The sequence below is a fragment of the Polyodon spathula genome, chromosome 21 (assembly GCF_017654505.1).
Source record: "Polyodon spathula isolate WHYD16114869_AA chromosome 21, ASM1765450v1, whole genome shotgun sequence".
Lineage (NCBI taxonomy): Eukaryota > Metazoa > Chordata > Actinopteri > Acipenseriformes > Polyodontidae > Polyodon > Polyodon spathula.
The window spans coordinates 19740512-19762280 of NC_054554.1; the positions used below are offsets into that span (position 1 = coordinate 19740512).

Sequence of the window (21769 nt, forward strand, 5' to 3'; positions counted from 1 at the left end):
TGAATCAAAGTCAATACTCAGTTCAAAAGTTTTGTCTTAAGGGTGGAGCTTGTGAGCTGAAGGGAAAGGAAGATGCAGAGGACTTCCTGGTGCTGTTGAAGTGTTTGGAGACGATTGGTCTGTCTGAGGATCAGCTGACCACCATTTGGTCCATCCTGTCCTCCATATTACAACTGGGCAACATTTGCTTTAGTTCTTATGAGGTTGGTATTTCATTGACACAGTTCATCCTTCAGTACATCCCCTTTATTCTGGCTGTGATGATACCTTCAAAATGCTTGCTTAAGGGGCTGTTAACATCCTCATGGGTCTAGCCTTATCAATGCTCTATGCAATCAAAATTTGATAACTTGCAGTAGTCTCCTGAATAATTTTAGAAAATAATACTGATCATAAATTAACTTATATGCAAAAGTCACTGGACAAGTGAAAAAGTTTGAACCAGTTTCTTTATTCCTTCTGTCCAGTGATTTCTTAGTCAGTCTTTACTTGTATATTTACATCCATACCATACCATACCATACCATACCATACCATACCAAGTTCATTAATACAGTGTCTGTCATGGGCAAGCATCCCAGGGTGCTTTACAAAAAGAAACAGTAAGCCAAAGACGCTCCAAACTGCTCACTAGTGAAGGGCCAAGTTGATTTTGTGCTTAGATTTGAAAATACTGACAGACTCAGCATTGCGGATAAAACCTGGAAGTGAGTTCCAAAGTGAAGGAGCTCGAATTGCCTCTGCGATCCGTCTGCTCCAGCTCATCCAAAACTCTGCTGCTCACCTTGTCTTTTCCTTTCCTCGTTTCTCCCATGCTACACCACTGCTCCGCTGCCTGCACTGGCTCCGTATCGCTGCTCACATCCAATTCAAAACTCTTGTACTCGCCTAGCGCTGTCTTGACCTTTCTGGTCTCTCCTATCTCTAGACTATCATTTCTCCCTACACCCCCTTTTGCCCCCTCTGCTCCTCCACTACCAGCAGATTAGCTGTACCCCCCTCCGCTCCCCCACTTCCAGATCCCGCTCCTTCTCCACCCTTGCTCCTCAGTGGTGGAATGACCTACCAACGGATATCAGGACTGCTCAGTCCCTGACCACCTTCCAGTGCCTCTTCAAGACACACCCATTCAGACAGAACCTGTAAACCTTAAAACCCTCGACTATACTGGACTATGTGGTACCCAGTTGTACCAGTTCTTGCATCACCTTGTACTTGCACTGAACCGCTCCATACCTTGCAGTATTCTAATACTGCTCTTAATTATAACTACTTCCTGTATCTTGTATTTGACTTTAGTCTTATAGGTATCCATATTCATGTTTTTTGTAATTGCTCTTATTCAAATCATTCTCATCCATTCATTGTACTTACTATATGCTCATACCGGATTTTTAAACAAATATTTTTTGTATAAGTGAACTGCTCTTAGTTGAACCCGCTCTTACATGTAATTATTTACTGTATTCTCTATTTTTTGCTCTTATTTGAATTTGATCTTTTGCTGCTGATTTTATTGTACTTTACAACTGCTCTTATCTGTAATGTGATATTCTGAAATGCGATACTTTGCAATGTGGTATTTTATAATGTGTTACTTTGTCCTGTGATATTTTGTAACAGTTGTAAGTTGCCCTGGATAAGGGCATCTGCTAAGAAATAAATAATAATAACTGAAAGCCCCCACACTGTGTGTTTTAATATAGTTCTTGGAATTACCAAGAGACTATCATTGGCAGATATCAAAGTACTATACAGTATGTCTATATATTTATATGTATAAAAAACAAAACAAAACACTGGTCAATTTTCTAGTCGCTATAGACTGTATAAGGTGTACAGATGTTTAGATGTACAGTTTTTATTTGTGTGCTAGAAACTCTTATATAATGTCCCATATCTAATGATCAACCTCCCCGGTATATTGCTAGTGAATGTTGTGCCTCTCTACTGTTGTTATGTTGACAGAGAGACTCATATGAGCTGGCGATGATCTTCAGTGATACAGAGACTCGAATCATTGGCACCCTCCTGCAGGTTTCTGGAGAGGCACTTCAGAATGCCATCACATATCGAATCACGGTGAGGAGAGACAGGGAAGTCAAAGTGCCAAATCTTCTAAAATGTATTCTAATGCTTCAAAGCTATCATAACTACATCTAACACTTCACATCTTGCTCGTGCACTTTCACTGCAGAAAGCTGGAGCTGTTTTTCAAACCAGGCCCCTATACTGAGTTCCTCTCCCTCTCTCCTCAGGAGACCTCTTATGACAGGATCTACTGCCCCCTGTCTGTGGAAAGTGCCATTGACGCCAGGTAAATCTGAACGTGCATTTGTGAGCGTTAGGGTGATTGTTACCTTTACACTAAGTGAGGATCTTTTTGATTTTTTTCAAGAAACATGAAAAAGATATTGAACAAAAGTTTTACATTCATTTGCAAATCTAATATCCTGTGCTGGGAAATATATCCGCTGACAACAGGAATATAAAATACAGTAATTGAGGCTTGATCTTTTCAGTATTCCTTTGGTTTCCAAAATAGAGTAATACATCATCAGATTTAAAGGAACAGATTTCTTTAATCCATTTCTTCATTTATAAACCATGAAACCTGATTAAGGAATACTTTTATACTAACTAAAACATAATAATATTGTACAGTGTTGAGTGTGCTATAATGCTGGGAGGCATTAGATCAGTTTTCGGTGGCACTCTGTTCAGACTGCTAAATATGAAGGAGTGTGGCAAAGTGGTTGATTGTGTACAGGTGATGCAGTGCACAATGAACAGACAGAGATTTGTAATCCATTTAGAAAAATAGGTTTTACTTATTATAATCCTGGTCTGGTGACCAACTAATAATTCCAGGCAATACACAACGATATGTATTGCACTGGAAACAAACAAATGGGTTGCAGTCCCAAATAATAAAAACACGTCTCTCCCACAATGTACAAACACGGTCACCAGTCCTGGGTGCGTGCTGCAGTGCTCCTGGTGGGTGATACAAGTTTATTTGTGACAAAAGTGAACTGCTATTCCGGATTTTGTGCTGGCCCTTGGCGACAGCTCCAGAACATGTTAGCCATCTAGTAATTATAAAAACAGTTACATATAACAGTTACAATAATTATAAAAAATAATTACAAACAGTTATAGACAAACAAAACACCGTACTTTTTACCACTTACAGGTTTAAATGCTCAAACCAAAACGAAGGAACAGATACATCGCTTCAACACCTATTCACCCATAACCCCTTGGTAAATTATTGCAGCTGCTGCTGTAATCCGCAGCTGGCACATTATTTACCTTCTGGATCAATGAGTTAGTGTAACGAAGCTCTGTCTCTTTTCTAAATGACGACTTTGTTTTAACCCTCGGAATGAAGTGTCAGGTCAAGTAGTCCAGAGTATTCTGTTCCCGTTACTTAGTGCCCTCACAAGTTGGGATGGAGATTTACCACCAAGAATCATTGTCTTTCTGTCACATATCCCACCACTCAAAGTGGAGCTAAAGGCTGAATCTACCTTTTCCATTACTCCCCCCTCCCGGGAAAAATAATTTGCATTTTGTTAGTCTTTCTATGTACGATGTCCCATGTGGTACATGAAGGACTGCAATGCCAGATACCACCGAGTTATGTACTGAGTTATGTGTGGTCTGTGACAAGATCAAATAAATGTCCCAGCAGTTAGTATCATAAGGAGTGAGTAGCCCATTTAATGGCTACCAAGTAGTTGCGCTCCCGAGGGAGCATCTTTTTACTAATGTACAATATTGGGTGTTCTACTCTGTCAACCTTTTGGGACAAGACCACACCCAAACCCACATTTGATGCATTGGTGTGGAGGATGAATCTCTTGGTGAAATCTTGTGTGATGAGAGTGGGGTCCTGGCAGAGTCTTCGCTTAAAAGTATCAAAAGCCCTGACACTCTACTGACCATTTAATTAAATTTGGAGCACTCTTTTTGGTGAGGTCGACTAAAGGGTTAACCACTGTGGCATACTCTGTGATAAAGTGGTGGTAATAACCTGCTAAACCCAGTAGCAACCTCATCTGAGTCTTGGTTTTGGGGATCGCCGTGTCTACTAAAGCCTAGATTTTGGTGACAACAGGTTTCACCTTTCCATTCCCCATTAAAAATCCCGAATATTGGGTTTCTGATTTGGCAAACACACATTTTCACAAGTTAGCTGTCAGCCGGGCTACCCTTAGAGACTGAAGGACGACTGTAACCCTAGCCAAATGCTCTCGCTAGGTGGAGCTGTAAATCACCACATCATCAATATACGCTGCTGCATATTCATGATGTGGACGTAAAACCTGGTCCATCAGTCTCTGAAAGGTAGCAGGCGCACCATGTAGCCCAAATGGCATGGTTTTGAAGTGAAACAGCCCTTCCGGTGTTGAAAATGCGTTAAGGGGTCTGCCAGTATCCCGTTGTCAGGTCCAGAGTCGAGATAAACTTCACCTTTCCCAGTCTATCTTGAAGTTCGTCAACCCGAGGCATAGGGTATGCATCGAACTTGGCAATAGCAATAAATTTGGAATCACCAATTATTTTTTCTCATTTTCTCCCCAATTTGGAAAGCCCATTATTTTATTTCAACCTGGCTCACTGCTGCCACCCCGACACTCACTCGGAGCTATCCGCCTTCCATGCAGCCACCTCAGAGATACAGCATTGGAGGACCATGCAGCTCCGGCCAACTTACGGGCACGCCCTCAGGCTACTGGCCAGTGTACAGGGGTTGCTGGTGTGCAGTCAGCTGAGGACACTCCGGCCGACCTAAGCCCTCCCCACCCGAGCGGCGCTTGGCCAATTGTGTGCTGCCCCTGGGAACTCCCATCCACGGTTGGCAGCGGAATGGCTTGGAGTCGAAGGGGGCGCATCCTGCACTCCATGTAGAGTGCTTTTACTGGATGTGCCATTCGGGAGCCCCCATAAGTGCTATTTAAATTTAAATCTTGTTTATGGGATTTAAAAATAAAAAAGTATGAAAATTATAATATAAAAAAGGGAAAAAATCAATTAAACCCGCTATATGTTGCCTATCTCAAAAATAAAGTTTTATTTTGGTCAGCAATTGGTGCAGATGTTACTGTACTTTATAGTGTTTTTGCAAGTATTCAGATGCAATGGTTTTGGCCAAGTTTAACACTACTCATTAATAATAAAAAACTGAAGGATTTCTGTCAAGCTGGATGGTTCAGGGTTAAATGGTTTTCTTTTCATGCAACCAATCCAGTTAAGTTCTACAGGTCCATATTTTTATGGTTTATAAAAATAGTTTTCTTATTGGATTTGTGTTGCTTAAATGCCTGTTTCATTTATGCTGTTTCCTGTAAAATGTATGCTGCTGTTACAAGTTTGTAACAAAACGTTATTATTTTCATTTTAGGGAAATGCACTTTTAGAATGTCAGAGATTTCATCCGTCTGTAGCTTAAAACCGTTTTTGTTTGTATTACTTTAGATTGCAGGGTTGTGTGATTTTGAACAGTAATCTTCCATGTCATTGTTGTGTGGTTCATGTAAAATGATCTCAGATTAGTCCTCTAGGAAACAGGTAATCTTGAGCACACCGCCTGTAAGTAACCTCAATAGCTACAGTATATTTACAGTGAAAATAGAGCTGGCATGCTATGATTATTGCGCTATTATTCCTGAAACAAAATCCCTTGATCCTGTCCTTCTTCTTTTTGACAAGGGGTGCCACACAAGTTGGTAAGTTAACAAATTTTATGGTAATTAAGGCGGGGCTATGGTAATATTTCATATAGTACACATTATAAGAAAGTCCCAATAATTAAACCCACAATTTTACAGCCAAATCTGGCTTGCTTTCAAAGCATCTAGCAGGTAAATATTGTCTTAGTGGCTATTTTTATCATGCATGTTTTTTTCTGTTCCTTCCGATTATGAGGTCATCACAGTGCAAGATTTCAATCCCCACAATTCCCTGTATAGTATATCGCACCTGCAGCTCGGCAACCAATAAAATGACAATAAAATGGTGAACCTGCCTACCTCTTTCCTCAGAACTGGTTAATCTAGGGATTCTTACACATGATTGACACTCGTTTGCATTTTGCAATGGGCAGGGACAGCATTGCCAAGGCCCTGTACTTGGTGCTGTTTGACTGGCTGCTGGAGCGCATCAACGAGTGGCTAATTCCTAAAGAGATGGACAGCACTGTGGGCATCGTGGATATCTACGGCTTTGAGGTGAGTCTGCAGGACAATTTCACACACACTTTTTTTTACAAAATGAAAAGTTCAATTCGTTGATCTACCCTCTTGTGCTGCAGGATCTGGGAGTGAACAGCTTTGAGCAGCTGTGTATTAATTACGCTAACGAGCAACTCCAACACTTTGTGAACAAGGCAGTGATCTCCCATGAACAGGTGAGAGAAGCAGGGCCAGCCCTGACACTTGAAACATGTTTTCATAAATAGGTCACTGCTTTCGGACCTACACGTACAAGACACTTTCATGTTCCTCCTGGCTGGCTTTCAGACTACCTGGGATGTCAGTGAAATACCCTTGAACCCTTCATTTAACCAATTCTGTTTTAAACCAGAGAAGTCAGATGACAGCAGATTGTCCTTGTCAGTGATACAATACCGGTGTCACAGGAAATAAGTTAGCCATGAAATAAGTTAGCATTTGCCTTTTTGAGCCTTTCTGCACACGCGCAAATTATAGAATTTAAAGGCAAGTTTAAGCAGTTTCCATTTTCTGTCTGTCAGCTTTAAATCAGAAAATTGTTTTACTTTTAAAAATGTTGTCAGGATCTTTACTGAAGCTACGTTATATGTGGTTAAAATAGAAAACACATTGTTATATTATTAATAACATTTTTTATTGTATCATGTTGTATTTTATTTAATAATAGCGGTTAAGTTTAAGTTATTACAAAGACGTGGTCATGCAATTTATTTTTGTGCAATTATATTTGTGTTAAATTGTTATAATAACACTTTTTAAATAATATGACAATATCTATTATTTAACATTCCCAGTTTAAACCATCATCAGAGTTGTCATTTTCAGTTTGTAATCGCCAGATATTTATATTATAGGTTTTCTTATTCAAATATTACCGAAAGAGAAATAAATATTCTGTATATTGGTTACGACATATGAGAAACAATTAAGCATTAAGATCTATTTCTATATGCAATTAGATTATTACAGCTGTCAAGACATAAACCCCTCCCCTCTATAATGTATACTGCCCAGGCCCACGCCAAAGGCGGCGCAAAATCTAAAACAATTTATCTTTATAAAATATACAAAAAACAAAACCAGACCACATCACAAGCATTGATCTGTAAGTACTGCACTCTAATTTATCAGGTGTGTAATACAGGTGTGTGTATATACACACGTCCATATATATATATGAAGTCTGTGTATGTTTCTTCATATGATCATATGAAAGTATGCATAGTTAGCCAATCGTTTTGTGCGTTTCTCAAATGATCTACCTTATTTCACTAAACACGTATACGTTTTCTGTATATATTAAAACAGGTTTAGATACTCCCACACGTAGACTTGATTAAAATGTCAAAAACAGATTTCGCTGTATCAATAAAAGTGTTTGTACCCACTTCAACCATAACATTTATTTAAAAAATTATACAAAACAACCAAGCATTTTACCGTGAAAATAATAACTTAGTTAAACTTGAGCCTACATCGAATAAACGCTTATATTTGCTTACGGGACAGTATGATGACACAAAATTTTGAAAGGAAATAAACATTTGGCAAGTAGTGATTTTAACTCATAAACGAATTATACTGACAAAATAATGTTTTTAAAGTATTTATTTTTGCTAAAAACCACACTGCACATCCAAACACAGCGAGTGCTTTACTTACAAAAATACAAATGGCATCTATAAAATCTTGGATAAATCTCCACAGAGCCTTGCTTTTAAGTTCTAAAATTTGTGCATGCGCAGAAAGGCTCAAAAAGGCAAACGCTAACTTATTTCATGGCTAATTTATTTCCCGTGACACTGGTACTATTTTCTCATGTACCAAGTCCTTCAAATGTACCACCAAAATAGAAAAGCCAATTTGAAAAAAGCACAAAACAGGATTCCTGCAAGGATAGGATACCTGCCTGTCTACTCAACCTCTACAGCTATGGCCAAAAGTTTTGCATAACCTAGATCAGTGGTTTTCAATCCTGGTCCTGGGGGAACACTGCCCTGCTGGTTTTTGTTCCAACCAAGCTCTCAATTACATAATTGAACCCTTAATTGAACTAATAATTTGTCTAATCTGAGATATTTAATTATTTTAAACAAATGGAGATTTCAAATTAGGTATACAATTGAATAAGGAACTTAAATTCTCCAACTTTTTGTAAGATACACTATTTAAAGAGTCAAATTAAGCTAATTATTGGATCAAAGGATCAATTAAGTAATTAAGAGCTTGGAACAAAAACCAGCAGGGCAATGGTCCTCCAGGACCAGGATTGAGAACCACTGACCTAGATTTTAGGATTGAGATATAATTAAAAAAAAAACAAGCAAAAAAAAACAGAATATACTTTTGATCTTTTAATCAAAGAAAAAAGTCTACCAGAAGGCATAATAGTAGGCCAGCATTTCATGTTAAATTTCGAAATGTCCCATTTTTCCACTGTTGTCAGTTTTCTCTCAGATATCTGGAAAACTACAAAACAGTATATAATTCAATATGTTAACATAACATTATTCAGCAGGCTTCATTCAATGAAGTAAAATGAGTTCATTCTACTGGGCAATGCAAAACTTTTGGCTCTAGCTGTACACCTGCCCACCCATTCTGAGAGAGAACATTCAGTTTTGAAAATGGCTCCTAGGAGTTCCTGTGCACAATACTGGAAGAGAGCCTCTCTCTAGTCTGTGTTTGCTCCCTGTAGTCAGTGCTGTCCTGAACCTCCACAGGAGGAGTACTCACTGGAGCAGATCGAGTGGTTTCCAGTCCACCTACCTGACTGCCAGTCCTGTTTGGAGATGATCTCCGCCCGGCCCCATGGCATCCTGCGAATACTGGATGACCAGACCAGCCTGCCGCAGGTAAGAGCGTCAATAGGGTTGTGTTCAACACTTAGTTACATACTCTGGATAATGTTACACCAGAGTGCCCTGGAGCACTGTTAGCACTTCTATCACTTCCTTCTCTTGTTTCCAAACACACCTTTGCTACAGCAAACATTAATAAATACAAATGTATTTGGGAAAATACCATTGAGACTGATTAAAATTAGAAAAAAGTACTGTGTTCTGCAGATCGATTGAATGCTATTATTGATTCATGAAACTGTCAACCAATATTTAGCTCATACAATCTGATTATGTGATCAGTATTTGTACAGCTTTTTAGGCAGGCAACTATGCTGAATTTAAATTGTTTCACCGAGGGGACTACATAAAAAAGAATACGTCATTTAAAAATATATTCAGTGTTTTGAAGACATTTTCAGTATGCAGATGCAAACAGATTATGTGATTTGTGTACTTACATTAAACTCAGGAGTACACAGGAGTTGTGCACTAATTGTGAGAAAATGTAAATTTCATGTTTTAAACTCCTGTAAGTGGACTGTTCGTGAACTAGGCTTACAGTATGTCCAGACAACTTTTTAATAATCAAGAAAGTTTTAATGAACCAGAGCAGTATTAGTACTCTTAGCCTTTACAGGTTTAACAGCATTAATACTTCAATACAGCAATACAAATATGGTTATCATATGCTTAGCCCTTGCAAGCTAGCCATGCAAAAAGCTAAAACCTAAAACATACCTATATATCACTCTCCAAAGCTAAAATCTAATTCCTATACCTTATAGCAACATAAATGAGATATAAATTCAAAATTGTTCTTACCTTCCACTATATGGAAGTGTAGTTGTAGAATACAATGTAAAAACAAGAGCTGTCTTCAAAGGTAGATTTCTGAATAGGACCAAACAGCAACCAGCTTTTTCAGAGATCCTCAGAGCATGGACCACACAACTTGTAGTTAGCAAGTCGAGTAATACTTGACTGGGGTTTTACCTCAGCTTTTATAGAGCTTTTTTTCCATTTAATACATCAGAAGACCAAATTAAATCTAATTATTTGGTTTATTTTACAGTCCTTATGTTTTAAGTGAATAATATATTTAAAAAGTACCAGTGGCTCTTTTTCTAAAATTAATTGGACATGATCTCATGGTCTTCATGTTCCATCCCTCATTCCTCTAAAAATGAGGTGAACTGGAGTTCACAGTGTCCTTGCTACCAAGTATACCACAGATATATGTGCATGCATGAGAGAGATGTTAAATACATAACACTAGCTTGTACAAGTATAGATAGATAGATAGATATATAGATAGATAATACTTATAGAGAGATGTTTTCCAATATAAAACACCCACTATGTTTAATCATTCCATCCCAGGTTTAAAATATATTTTCCTTAGTAGGTTGGATTTGTTTCACGTATAGATGTGTGTTAATAAAATATTGGATAAAAACTGTTAAAAGGTGCAGGCATCCTTGGGAGGAGTGAGGCAGGCATCCACCTCCTCACTCCGTGAGGCAGGCAACGTGTGCAGAGCCGGCATCCTTGGGCAGTAGGGCGGAATCCAGCAGGTAGTCAACCTCTGAGACGACACACTCCACCTCGGAGTTGCAAGCCAGGGTACCCTGGGCACGTAGTATGCGGAAAACCAGCAGGAATTCATCCTCTGCTGGTGGAGGTGGGAGCTGCAAGCAGTCCTCCCATGGCGTTGGAGGCAGAACCAGCAGGAATTCACCCTCTGCTGGTGGGGGAGGCAGAGGCAGCTCCTGTTGCTCTGCTCCTGGTCGTGGAAGTGGCGGAGGTGGGAGCAGTGTGTAGTCTCCTGGCGACGAAGGTGGGAGCAACGTGTAGTCTCCTTGCAACGAAGATGGGAGCAGTGTCTATTCTCCCCCTGTTGCAGGGGACTGGTGCTGCTCTTTCTCACTTGCAGGGGACTGCCGCGGCTCTCCCTTTAATCCTGGGAAAGTCGTGCTTGTGTCAGTGCTGTGCTGTGCAGGTAAGATAGTGCTCAGGGTGTAGTGCTGGCTCTGTGGCAGCAGCTCCTGGTTCTCTTCCCCGCGTGGTTAGGATGGGGGAAGAGGCAGCTCCTACTCCTCTCCTCGTGAGGGCGGTGGTGAAACCAGCAGGTATTCTCCCTCTGCTAGTGGTGATGGGAATGACAGGTAGTCCTTCCACAGTGGTGGAGGTGGAACCAGCAGGCATTCTCCCTCTGCTGGTGTTGGTGGGAGCAACAGGTAGTCCTCCCACAGTGGTGGAGGTGGAACCAGCAGGTATTCTCTCTCTGCTGGTGGAGATGGGAACAGCAGGCACTTTTTCTCCTCTGTTCTCATCTTGGACTGTGGACCTGGGGGCTTCCCTCTTGGGCTGTAGACGTTCGTGCTCCTGCCCTTCAGGCTGTGGAGGCGAAACCAGCAGGCATTCTCCCTCTGCTGGTGGAGACTGCAGCAATGGCTCCTCTCCCTCTGATGCTGGAGACAGCAGTGATGGCTCCTCTCCCTCTGATGCTGGAGATGGCGACAATGGCTCCTCTACCTTTGGTGCTGGAGATGGCGGCGAAGGCTCCTCTCCCTCTAGCACTGGAAACAGTGTTGAAGCCTCTCCCTCTGACGCTGGAGACGACAACGATGGCTCCTCTCCCTCTAGCGCTGGAGACAACAGCGGTGGGGCTTTTCCCGATGGAACTGGAGATAGCAGGAGCCCTGCCATATCTGCAGCCAGGTAGCGGATTACCATGTCCGCAATGTCTGGGAGGGACAATGGGCAATGATGCTTTTCCCAGGCTTCCCAACGCTCTCCATCTCTGGCCCACAGGAGGTTTATCACATCGGGGAGGGCCTCTTCGGCATTCCACCCAGGCTCCATCAGCCAACCCCAGGTTCCCTCGGAGGAGAGTGAATGCGTGGCTCTGCCTGAGTGGAAGGTACCTGACCTCGCCACACAGGAAGCACCACCCTTCCTCATCTAGACAGGCGAGGCTAACATCTGGCGTGGTCGAGATGCGACAGGACCTGCGAATGGACCCACGCTGCTGTTGCTGCACCTCCTGCTGCTGCTTTCTCCTGCCATTTCTTCACATTTTTATTTTGTAATCCAAAAATTTATTTGTAATCCCCTTGTTTTTATTAATTAATTTCACCTGCAGTATTCTGGCCTGACTCGTGGAGGCCCTGCTATTCCACTTCTGGACACCATATGTGAACAGGATGGCTGTAGACCCGGAAGAACAGACTCCAAACAATGAATGGCGGGTGAAACTGAGCTCAACGGCGCACAGTATTTTATTAAACAGAAAACAAATAAAAGATTTGAACAAACAAAATACACACACAAAACAAATGGTGTGTTGGCCAAACAAACAAATAATTCTAAATAACAAGTATAGTACTGGTTTCAGAACCAGCACCTTTAGCAATTGTTATTTCCTTTCTTATGCTGTTTGCCTCCTGTCTCCACTCTCGTTCATCACTGAACTCCTCTCAACTCCTGAGCGCAGACAGCTGCAGCCTTTTATAATATGTGACTGAGGGATTAAACTAGCTATTAATTATTGAATTATCCCTCAGTCACATTCTGCATGGGTTTTCATACCTGCATTTTAAAATAATCACAAAATAAGAATGGCATCTCGCTCGTCAGCGCTACAAATCATAAACAATACCCTAAATCATAATAATATACAAAAGGAGCGGGACACTCCGCCACAAGGACTGACAGTCTATTGTTTTTCAATCAGCCTATTCAAAGGCTGGCGCCTAGTTGCCAGCTGTGCTGTTTTGGTCAGTCAGTTAGCATCGGGACTAGTGAAAATAAATACCAGAGACTGTGGAGTTTTACTACGCAACAAAATATGGAGTTGATGTTTTGGATCAGATGGCACAGGAGTATTCTGTGAAAGCTGGCTCACGGCATTGGCCTTTTCATGTGTTTTAAAATGTACTGAACCTAGCAGCCATCAACTACTGGGTACTTTACAACGGAGAAGGATTTACCAAGGAGAGAATATATTTTACAGTTTGCACAGGAACTTCGCAAGAAGCATTTGGAACAGAGGGAGACTGCCAAGTGTGTACCCACAGCTGAAGCTGGCAACCCCACTGAGCGCTGCAAGAGACGCCAATGCCAGGTTGGCAAGTGCAATAAAAATAAAACTTCGGGCAGCTGTGTGCTGTGCAATGTGCAAAAAGGCGCCGTGGAGAAGCACATTATCCGTATTGATTGTGAACAGCCTTAGACTCAAGGTAAAGGAATACCATTTTGTTGAAAAAAAATAATAATATTAGACTTTTTTTAATAACTTCTTGTGCTGTGTGCTTCTGTAAAATGTTTATTTTTTCTAAGTTTATTTATCTAGGTTGTTCAGTTGCTTTTGCACATCTGATAATAAGCCAATTGCTCTTGAAAAGTAAAAAATGTATTGCTATCGTTTCAGTTTTATAAATATGTACAGTATGTTGTAAACCGATCTCTGTTCAGGTGTTTTTTTACATTTTCTTTATTTTGATTAGTACTAATCATTTTATTTACTTTTCTGTAGCACAGGTATAAGTATATATATATATATATAGATATATATATATATATATATATATATATATATATATATATATAATCATAATGTCAGCATCAAATTTGGACCGCACTACACCACTGTAATCACTGTTTATGTGTTCACAACACCACTTGCACCCGGAGCACTCACTGTTGGACTGATGATCGTTTAAGTTTTTTAAAGTGTGTGTTTATTATTATTTCGGGACTGAACTCTGTGGTTTTGTATAATCAGTCTTATTATTATAAAAGCAATTAATAAAGCTTCGTTTTCATCACTGTACTGTCATTTGGACTGTTGTTACTAAACACTGAATCACCTCTACATCTGTGAACTACAAACCACTTTCCCACAGGTAGCAAAGAGAAACTTTGGATTACCCCGACCATTCTCAATCAGATGTGAATAATGAGAGGCCCTAACCTAATTTAGGGCATCCCTATATGCACACCGATGCTGATTAAAGGCTTGAAAAAAAAGTTAACTTAGATTTCCTCCACAAATTCTCTAAAGTCCCTTGGCTTTCATAGGTCGCAATTCAGCCGTATACCAGGGAGAGGAGTGGGAGAAGGAAACAGTATGTTTTTTGAGGGGCTAGACAATTCAAGATATTTTTTAAAGTAACATTATATAGTTCAACTGCGATGCGAACAGATTGCAGCCCGACATTGCATTATTATCACATTATTATTGCCACCGTGCAATAGGCTCGATCGGATTGCATCCTATCGTAAGCTATATAGCGGGGCTCTATTTTCATGCGATCGCCCTGGACAAGTATCCGATCAGTGAGCAAGAAGGAGTCACATGACAACATCTACGCTGACAAGAAAGAACTTGAACTTGACAGAAGAGAGACGGAGAGGCAATTTTCCGCTGTGCTCCTGTACTCATAGTCATACACATGAAACTGTGGTAAACTGGTAAAAGTTTTTAAAGTTTTCTATGAACTTACAAGTTTACAAGCACATGGTCAATTTAAACATTAATAAAAATAATGAAAGGGGAAATAAAACTAATCAATCAATTTAAGTAGCTAACCAAGAAAATGTTAGCAAATGAATCCAACCAAAGGACTTAAGATGAGTTATTTGTGGGGTTTAATAAAGTGTATACGTGTTGAGTGTTTAACTCCTGTTTAGTAAGGAAGAACAACAAATCAAAACACTATTCTTTTTATTGGGGTCTTTCGATAAAAATGTGTTTAAAAAAATTCGCACACCTCTTTAATAATTTTGTTCGTGTCATGGAGCTTCTAGACTACCACCACTGCCTGCGAACTGACTGACACTGGACCTGAGGGGTTGAGGGGAACGTGATCTAGTCGTGGTCCTAGTGTGCTTGTGAATGTTATCCAATAGCGTATCTTGTTATGTTTAAATCTTGCATGGGGTATAGGGGAGGTTGCACGCTTTTTATTATTTATTTATTTATTTATCTATCTATTTATTTATTTAGATCAAATATAATTAAACACAAAGCGGTGCCAGGTTCGAGCTGCTGACCCTCTGCACTAAGGTACGTGCTTCCCAGTTTCGCGAAGGCGTGCAAAGGGGATTTCCCCTGGTGGTTAGGGGTCACCATCCCCAGTAAATATAGTAATATATATATATATATATATTTATATATATATATATATATATATATATATATATATATATATATATTATTATATATATATATATATATATATATATATATATATATATATATTATAGCCTTTCAATTAAAAGGCTGGAGTTTAAAAAGTGCCTGGTAACAACGGAATATCGGACCTTAATTTTACCTCAATCCTAAATAGCAATCCTAAATTAGCTCAGGTGTAACCAGTCGCCTTCAAAATCACACATCAAGTTAAGTGGCCGCCACCTGCGTTAAGTGGTAGTGATTCACATGATTTCAGGATAAATTCAGCAGTTCCTGTAGGTTCCCTGTACTGGGTAGTTTCAATGCAAAGACTCAGCCATGAGCACCAAGGCGTTTTCAAAAGAACTCCGGGACAAAGTTGAAAGGAACAGATCAGGGGATGGGTATATAAAAAAAAAAAGGCCTTGAATATCTCTTGGCGCACGGTCAAGACAATTATTAAGAAGTGGAAGGTGTATGGCACCACCAAGACCCTGCCTAGATCAGGCCATCCCTCCAAACTGCATGACCAAGCAAGAAGGAGACTGATCAGAGAGGCTACCAAGAGGCCAATAGCAACTTTGCAAGAGCTACAGGCTTTTATGGCCAAGACTGGTCAAAGTGTGTATGTGACAGCAATGAAATTTATGCAAAATAACAACAAATGATTTTTTAAAATGTGTATATTAAAAACAAATAATAAATCCTTAACACATTCTGTAAAATAAACACATTATGACATGTTTACAAACACAAAAGTATGTATGCATCCGCAACTTCATGCGATCGATTGCATGCAATCACGCAGTCAGATTGCGTGCAAATGGATTGCACAGAAATTGCATAGTGTATCATGGTGTATTACAATGTAATTGTAAGCTTATTATTGAGCTACAGCAGAGTTCCTCAATTGGCGCCGGCCCACAAGAGCCTTCCTTTTGGCCTGTTGAGGTTCAGCTGTCCTTCATTACAAAAGCTGATAGGAGTCAAGATTGTAATGTTGCCGCTATCTACAGAGTAAGCCAACCTAATCAGGAACAAGTCAGCTGATTGGCCAGCTTTCATTCTAATGAGATTTAATTTTGGCACGCGTCACAAATCTCCGCCCATTTAGTTTAGCGATATGAGAACAGTGGTATGGAGTAATATTATTTCCTTTAGTACAGAGAAAATATCTAAATATTCTTACAAACACTGCTGCACATTAATTCAAAGACAAAAAAACACATCTGTGTCTAAAAATGGCAAGTGGTGTGTGGTATTAACACATCATCAATAAAGTGATGCTTCAGACTTGGCAAGTAAGTCAGAGCTGTTGTATGCTTTAAAATGAGAAACAGTTTGGCTTTATTGTAGAAATACATGAAAAACTTTAGTGCTTATGTCTATATTTTCTTTATTTTTCATATGATAAACTATTTTAGGAAAAAATAGCAATGTGGCCAGCAGTAAGTGTTCAGGCACAGGAAATTAGCAGAAGAAACCGAGCCCGTTAAAAGATCTTTTATTTGGGCTTAAAAAAAAACCTGTTTGGCAACAGTAATAAATGTACCTACAGGGAGTGTACATCAATGTTTAACTCTCCAAGAACTCAAATTTAGTTTAAGAAGTAAACAGGGAGGTCAATAGGCCAAACAGCAAAAAAATGTAGTAAAATGTTCATTTTAGGGGGCGGTATATCAGAACTACAATCGTAGTTTGGGCTGACACTATTCTGAAAGTCAAGCATTCAAAGGAACTAAGACTGGGAATGGACTCCATTTGGATTTTAGCGTCCAGCCGATGGATGACAGCTAGACCACCACCACTACCAGTATCACGAGATTGCTGTAAAAAGCTAAAGACCTGGACGGTCGTTTAGTTTAGCGTGAAATGGTCATGAGGCTGGTGCCGCATTTCAGTCAGACATAAGCAATCAATATTATAATCCGCAATCTTTTTCTTTGCTTCCTCCCAGGCCACAGACCACACCTTCCTCCAGAAGTGCCACTATCACCATGGAAACAGTCCATTTTATACCAAACCTAAGATCCCACTGCCAGTTTTCACTGTGCAGCACTATGCTGGTGCTGTTACCTACCAGGTGAGTGACACACGCAAACCATAGACTCTGAATGCAAACAAGAAGACTACAGCAGATACGACACCTGTGATATTTCACTCCCGCACCACATTGCTCTGTGAACACAAAGGGCAATATGTATATGTGACTATCACCTTGTGATTTGGTTGTTGAGAAATAAAACACACTGCAAGAACTCTGAAGGTATAAAAATAAAAGTGCTTTTTTTTCTTCTTAAAAGATATAGACACAAGCAAGTTCTGTGCACTTAGACACATTTCATAGAGGAGAGGTTATTTTTTTTTTTTCATAAAAGTCAATAGGGGCCATTCTAGCTGATCTGAGGCGTTGCTTCAGATAGGTGCTTCACATGAGAGCAGCTGGTGTCCTGCTTTTATTGGGTGGCGTGTTAGCTACAGGTTATTTTCATTTTATCCCCATAATTGCCAACTGGCCACATGTAATAATGGCTAATATGTTACAATTTATTTGTTTCTCAGGTCCACAAATTTCTGACTAAAAACCATGACCAGTTTCGTCCAGAGGTAGTGGAGCTGTTTTCATGTAGCCGGCTGAAGGTAAGGCCTAGGTGTCAGGGCTGGGTCTCCTCCTCCACTGCTCTGCTCAGCCCCTAGAAGATTGGTCTGTAATACTGTTTGTTATGACAGTGTCACACAGAACAATGGGGAAAACACATGTTTTAGTGTTCTAAGGGGAAATAAAATACATTTTTTCTTGCATACAAGGGGACCTGAAAACAAAGGTTCCCCCACTCCACTAAAGTATCCTAAATATTGGTACATTATTTGTTTTGTAGTTTTAATGAGAAACTTATAACACATCTCCAGGGTAAAGGGCTATGTCTTTATGGGTTTAATTTATCGCTGGGCTGCCATGGGATCTTGAAATGACTTAAAAGGGTTCCTGAATGTCAGGGCGTTTTTCAGAACCTCTACCCAGCTCTCTTTTTCTTCTCTCAAACATACCTATCAGACAGTATAGAAATTACAAAACAATGAAAAGATGGACAGCACTTGGTTTATATTTCTTACAACTCATTCACCAGTAATAAAAAGGTGCTGTATGCATATTTCATTTGAAAATAAGGAATGTATCTGGGAGTTTTGCTGTATACCAGTGGATTATAAAATGAATATTTCATTTATAAAATCTGCCTCTTGTCTCTTGCCCACACAGATGGTGTCCAGTCTGTTTAAGAAAGTGCAGCAAGGCTACCTGCAGCAGAAAGAGTTCGGGTCAAGGGGTAAAGGCCATCGCCATCATGCCCCAACGGTGGCAGCCAGATTTCAACAGTCGTTGTCTGAGCTCACAGCACGCCTGGAGAGGTAGGGGTGGTGTCAAATATTTAGGAGACATCACATTATGTGCTATTACTACATTATTTTTGTACAGTATTTTTGCAGTTCCCATGTTTTCCTTTGGTTATACTATACATTTACAATAGTTTAAAGAATGTTAATTGTTTATTCTTTACAATCCATACCTATGTGTAGCAGGTGGAGGGGAGGGGGTCTTTAGGGAGTGACAATTAATCCTGAAGCCAGACTATGCCACTAAAGGTATTATGCCTTCAGAATTAATGTTAATTTACCAGATCACTCAAAACACACATGTTTTTTATATAGGGCAATTAAAACATTATACTGGGCAAAGACAAGGAGCAACAACCAAGAGATAATAATATGACACTTTTTTAACACGGCTTCTGTTAAAAAATCACATACATGATTAAAATACAGAACTCACAATAGCAGGCAAGTAACACAAATAGAGTACAATTAACATTAATTAAATAATCCAAAATCAGGTTTCAATACAGGTAAACTACAATTAATAGTTACAACTAATATTCTATTGATGAAAATACACTAAAATAAATAATATAATAAACAATATTAGGATTTAATTAAAAGATAATCTTTCTCTTTATCTGCCAGGTGTAAAACCTCCTTTGTGCGCTGTCTCAAACCAAACCACAAGAAGGTAGATATGACTTGATATGATCTCGTGTGGATTGTGTTTATTTGAAATGTGGGAACAGGGAATGCAGATTCGCTATCTCATCAGAGAATTTTTATTTACACAGCAGTTTGTTTCTTGGTTACAAAATTAATACAGCAATCAGCACTGGTTAATTGGCCTTACATTTGCATCAACATACACGTCCAATATAACTGCTTCTAGTGTACAGAAGTTCGTAAACCAGACTTTGCTTTTGAAACAAAATGTATATATTAATTGTATCAATAAATGTACTCTGTGTTAATTGTTTTAATGCCCCTAATGGACCTACTGTAGTTAATATGATATACCAGGCAAGTTGCATAATGAAATATGAGTTCCTAAACTGAACATTAGTGTACACTCAATTATCTTGATACACTAAACCTTGGAAGTTGGAAATAAAGTGGACATAGACTTGGGACATAGGGAGGGAGACACAGAGAGTGATGACGGGGTGGAATAGGATACTTAGCTATGTTGTTGAGGCTGAATCACTTGAATCCTTTAAGACCCAACTTGACAATTTTGAGATCAATCAGCAACTAGCAACCAGATGGGCTTACTGGCCGCCTCTCATTGGTTAATTTTATTACTCTGTTCTCATGTCCTTTTGAGTTGTCTTTTTTCTATCTCCGAATTATTTCTCACCCAGCTGCCTGGTATATTTGATGTTGATTATGTCACCTTACAACTGAGGCATGCTGGGATACTGGAGACCATACACATCAGAAAGGAGGGCTATCCTATCAGAATCCCCTTTCAATATTTTATCAGCAGGTATTTATCAGAATCCCATTTCAATATATTAGCAGCAGGTATACAGAATTCATGGTTCATCCATGTTGACAGTATTATATTTGGTAACACTTTACATTAAGTGTCTCTAATTACTGTGAATTTACAAAATAGTTACTTAGTAAATACATGCATACTAACACATAATGGCAATGCTATTATTAGGCTTGCTAATATTCGATTTATTTATTTATTTATTTATTTATTTTTGCCAAATCGACGATTAATATCAACTTTATTTTAGAAAGAATTTACTGTTTTTTTCTATCTTTATTTTTCAATTCAAGCAGAGAATGGGTGAAATTGACCTTTATGTTCTTTTAGCGAATCACCTTTATCATATTCAACATGTAACAAAACCGTGGTTACTAACATTCTAATTGAAATAACGTTTGGTCACAGCTGAGTTATACATTTAAAAATGGTCTCAAATAAACAGTAGTATACGCAGCATATAAAAGTGTATTACACAGACCTTTGTAGCATGAATTCATGAGTAAAAATAATATGCACAGAACAAAACACAGTCACAGGCAAGGCAGATGGGCCCGCTTCGTCCTGCCGCAGAGACTTCAGCTGTCGGGCAGGGTATTGTGCACAATATTCGTTAAGTGTTTATCTCTTGTGCCCCTTTTTCAGTTCAAACTAGTAACTGCCATTGTGTAACTAAAGCAAAAGCCTACATACAGTACACCTCTAATTTCAAAGTAGGCGCTTTGAATGACAGGCGCTGTAGCTGGCAAATGACAGCATTCTAGCACTGCTGCAGTCAGCGAGATCTGTCAGAACAGGGTGAAACTACAGTACTAACGGGCCATTGAGATGACTGACAGCGATCCCCAGAGTAGAATGGAAACGGGACACACAGCAAGTATACGAGCTACACAAACTAGAGAGGATTTCTAAATGATTATTTTTGGTAAGAAAATAAAAAATAGCGAGTGCATGGTTTTACCAACGTTTATCGTATATAAATTTATTTCAGTCGAACTCATATTTTTTGTGAATACGACGTTTAACGAGCTTTACCGATTAATATCGAAAAGTAGCAAGCCTAATTATTATGCATAGTTACAATGTACTTAATGTGTAAACATTTTTGCACAATAGATGTAAGTACACAATTGTATCAGAAAAGGGTTAAAGTTATGATGATTAGGGTTAGGGTTCGAGTTTTAAAGTGTCACCTTATATTTTACTGTATAAGGGCCCTGCTGTGTTTCAGGTATGGTCCCCTGCTGTCCAGACAGCACAGCAATCTCCCCGAGAGAGACCAGTGTGCCCTCATCCTGGAGAGGCTGTCAGGGAGATCACCGGATCACTACCAACTGGGGCTGAGCAAGGTTCACTGACCTGATTATACCAGCCTCCTCTCTATTAGCATTAGTATCAGGGACTTCCTGGAGCACTGACCGTCACAAACCTGCTGATTATACTAGCCTACTCTGTATTAGCAATAGTATCAGGGACTTTCTGGAGCGCTGACCATCACAAACCTGCTGATTATACCACAGCCTAGTCTCTATTAGCAATAGTATCAGGGACTTCCTGGAACACTGACCATCACAAGCCTGCTGATTATACCACAGCCTAGTCTCTATTAGCAATAGTATCAGGGACTTCCTGG

The 21769-nt window shown here is 39.6% G+C and overlaps 1 protein-coding gene across 1 annotated transcript in view; it reads left to right on the forward strand.

Annotated features, from left to right (window-relative positions):
* Positions 1 to 21769, forward strand: part of LOC121296237 (unconventional myosin-XV-like) — a 97728-nt gene that overhangs the window by 10398 nt on the left and 65561 nt on the right. The window contains exons 10-21 of the mRNA XM_041221581.1: positions 42 to 203; positions 1969 to 2082; positions 2259 to 2317; positions 6113 to 6236; positions 6320 to 6415; positions 8963 to 9094; positions 17218 to 17343; positions 17823 to 17900; positions 18520 to 18668; positions 19281 to 19326; positions 20000 to 20124; positions 21368 to 21485. Of these exons, the coding sequence (XP_041077515.1) occupies positions 42 to 203; positions 1969 to 2082; positions 2259 to 2317; positions 6113 to 6236; positions 6320 to 6415; positions 8963 to 9094; positions 17218 to 17343; positions 17823 to 17900; positions 18520 to 18668; positions 19281 to 19326; positions 20000 to 20124; positions 21368 to 21485 (1329 nt within the window). The remainder of the gene's footprint in view (positions 1 to 41; positions 204 to 1968; positions 2083 to 2258; positions 2318 to 6112; positions 6237 to 6319; positions 6416 to 8962; positions 9095 to 17217; positions 17344 to 17822; positions 17901 to 18519; positions 18669 to 19280; positions 19327 to 19999; positions 20125 to 21367; positions 21486 to 21769) is intronic.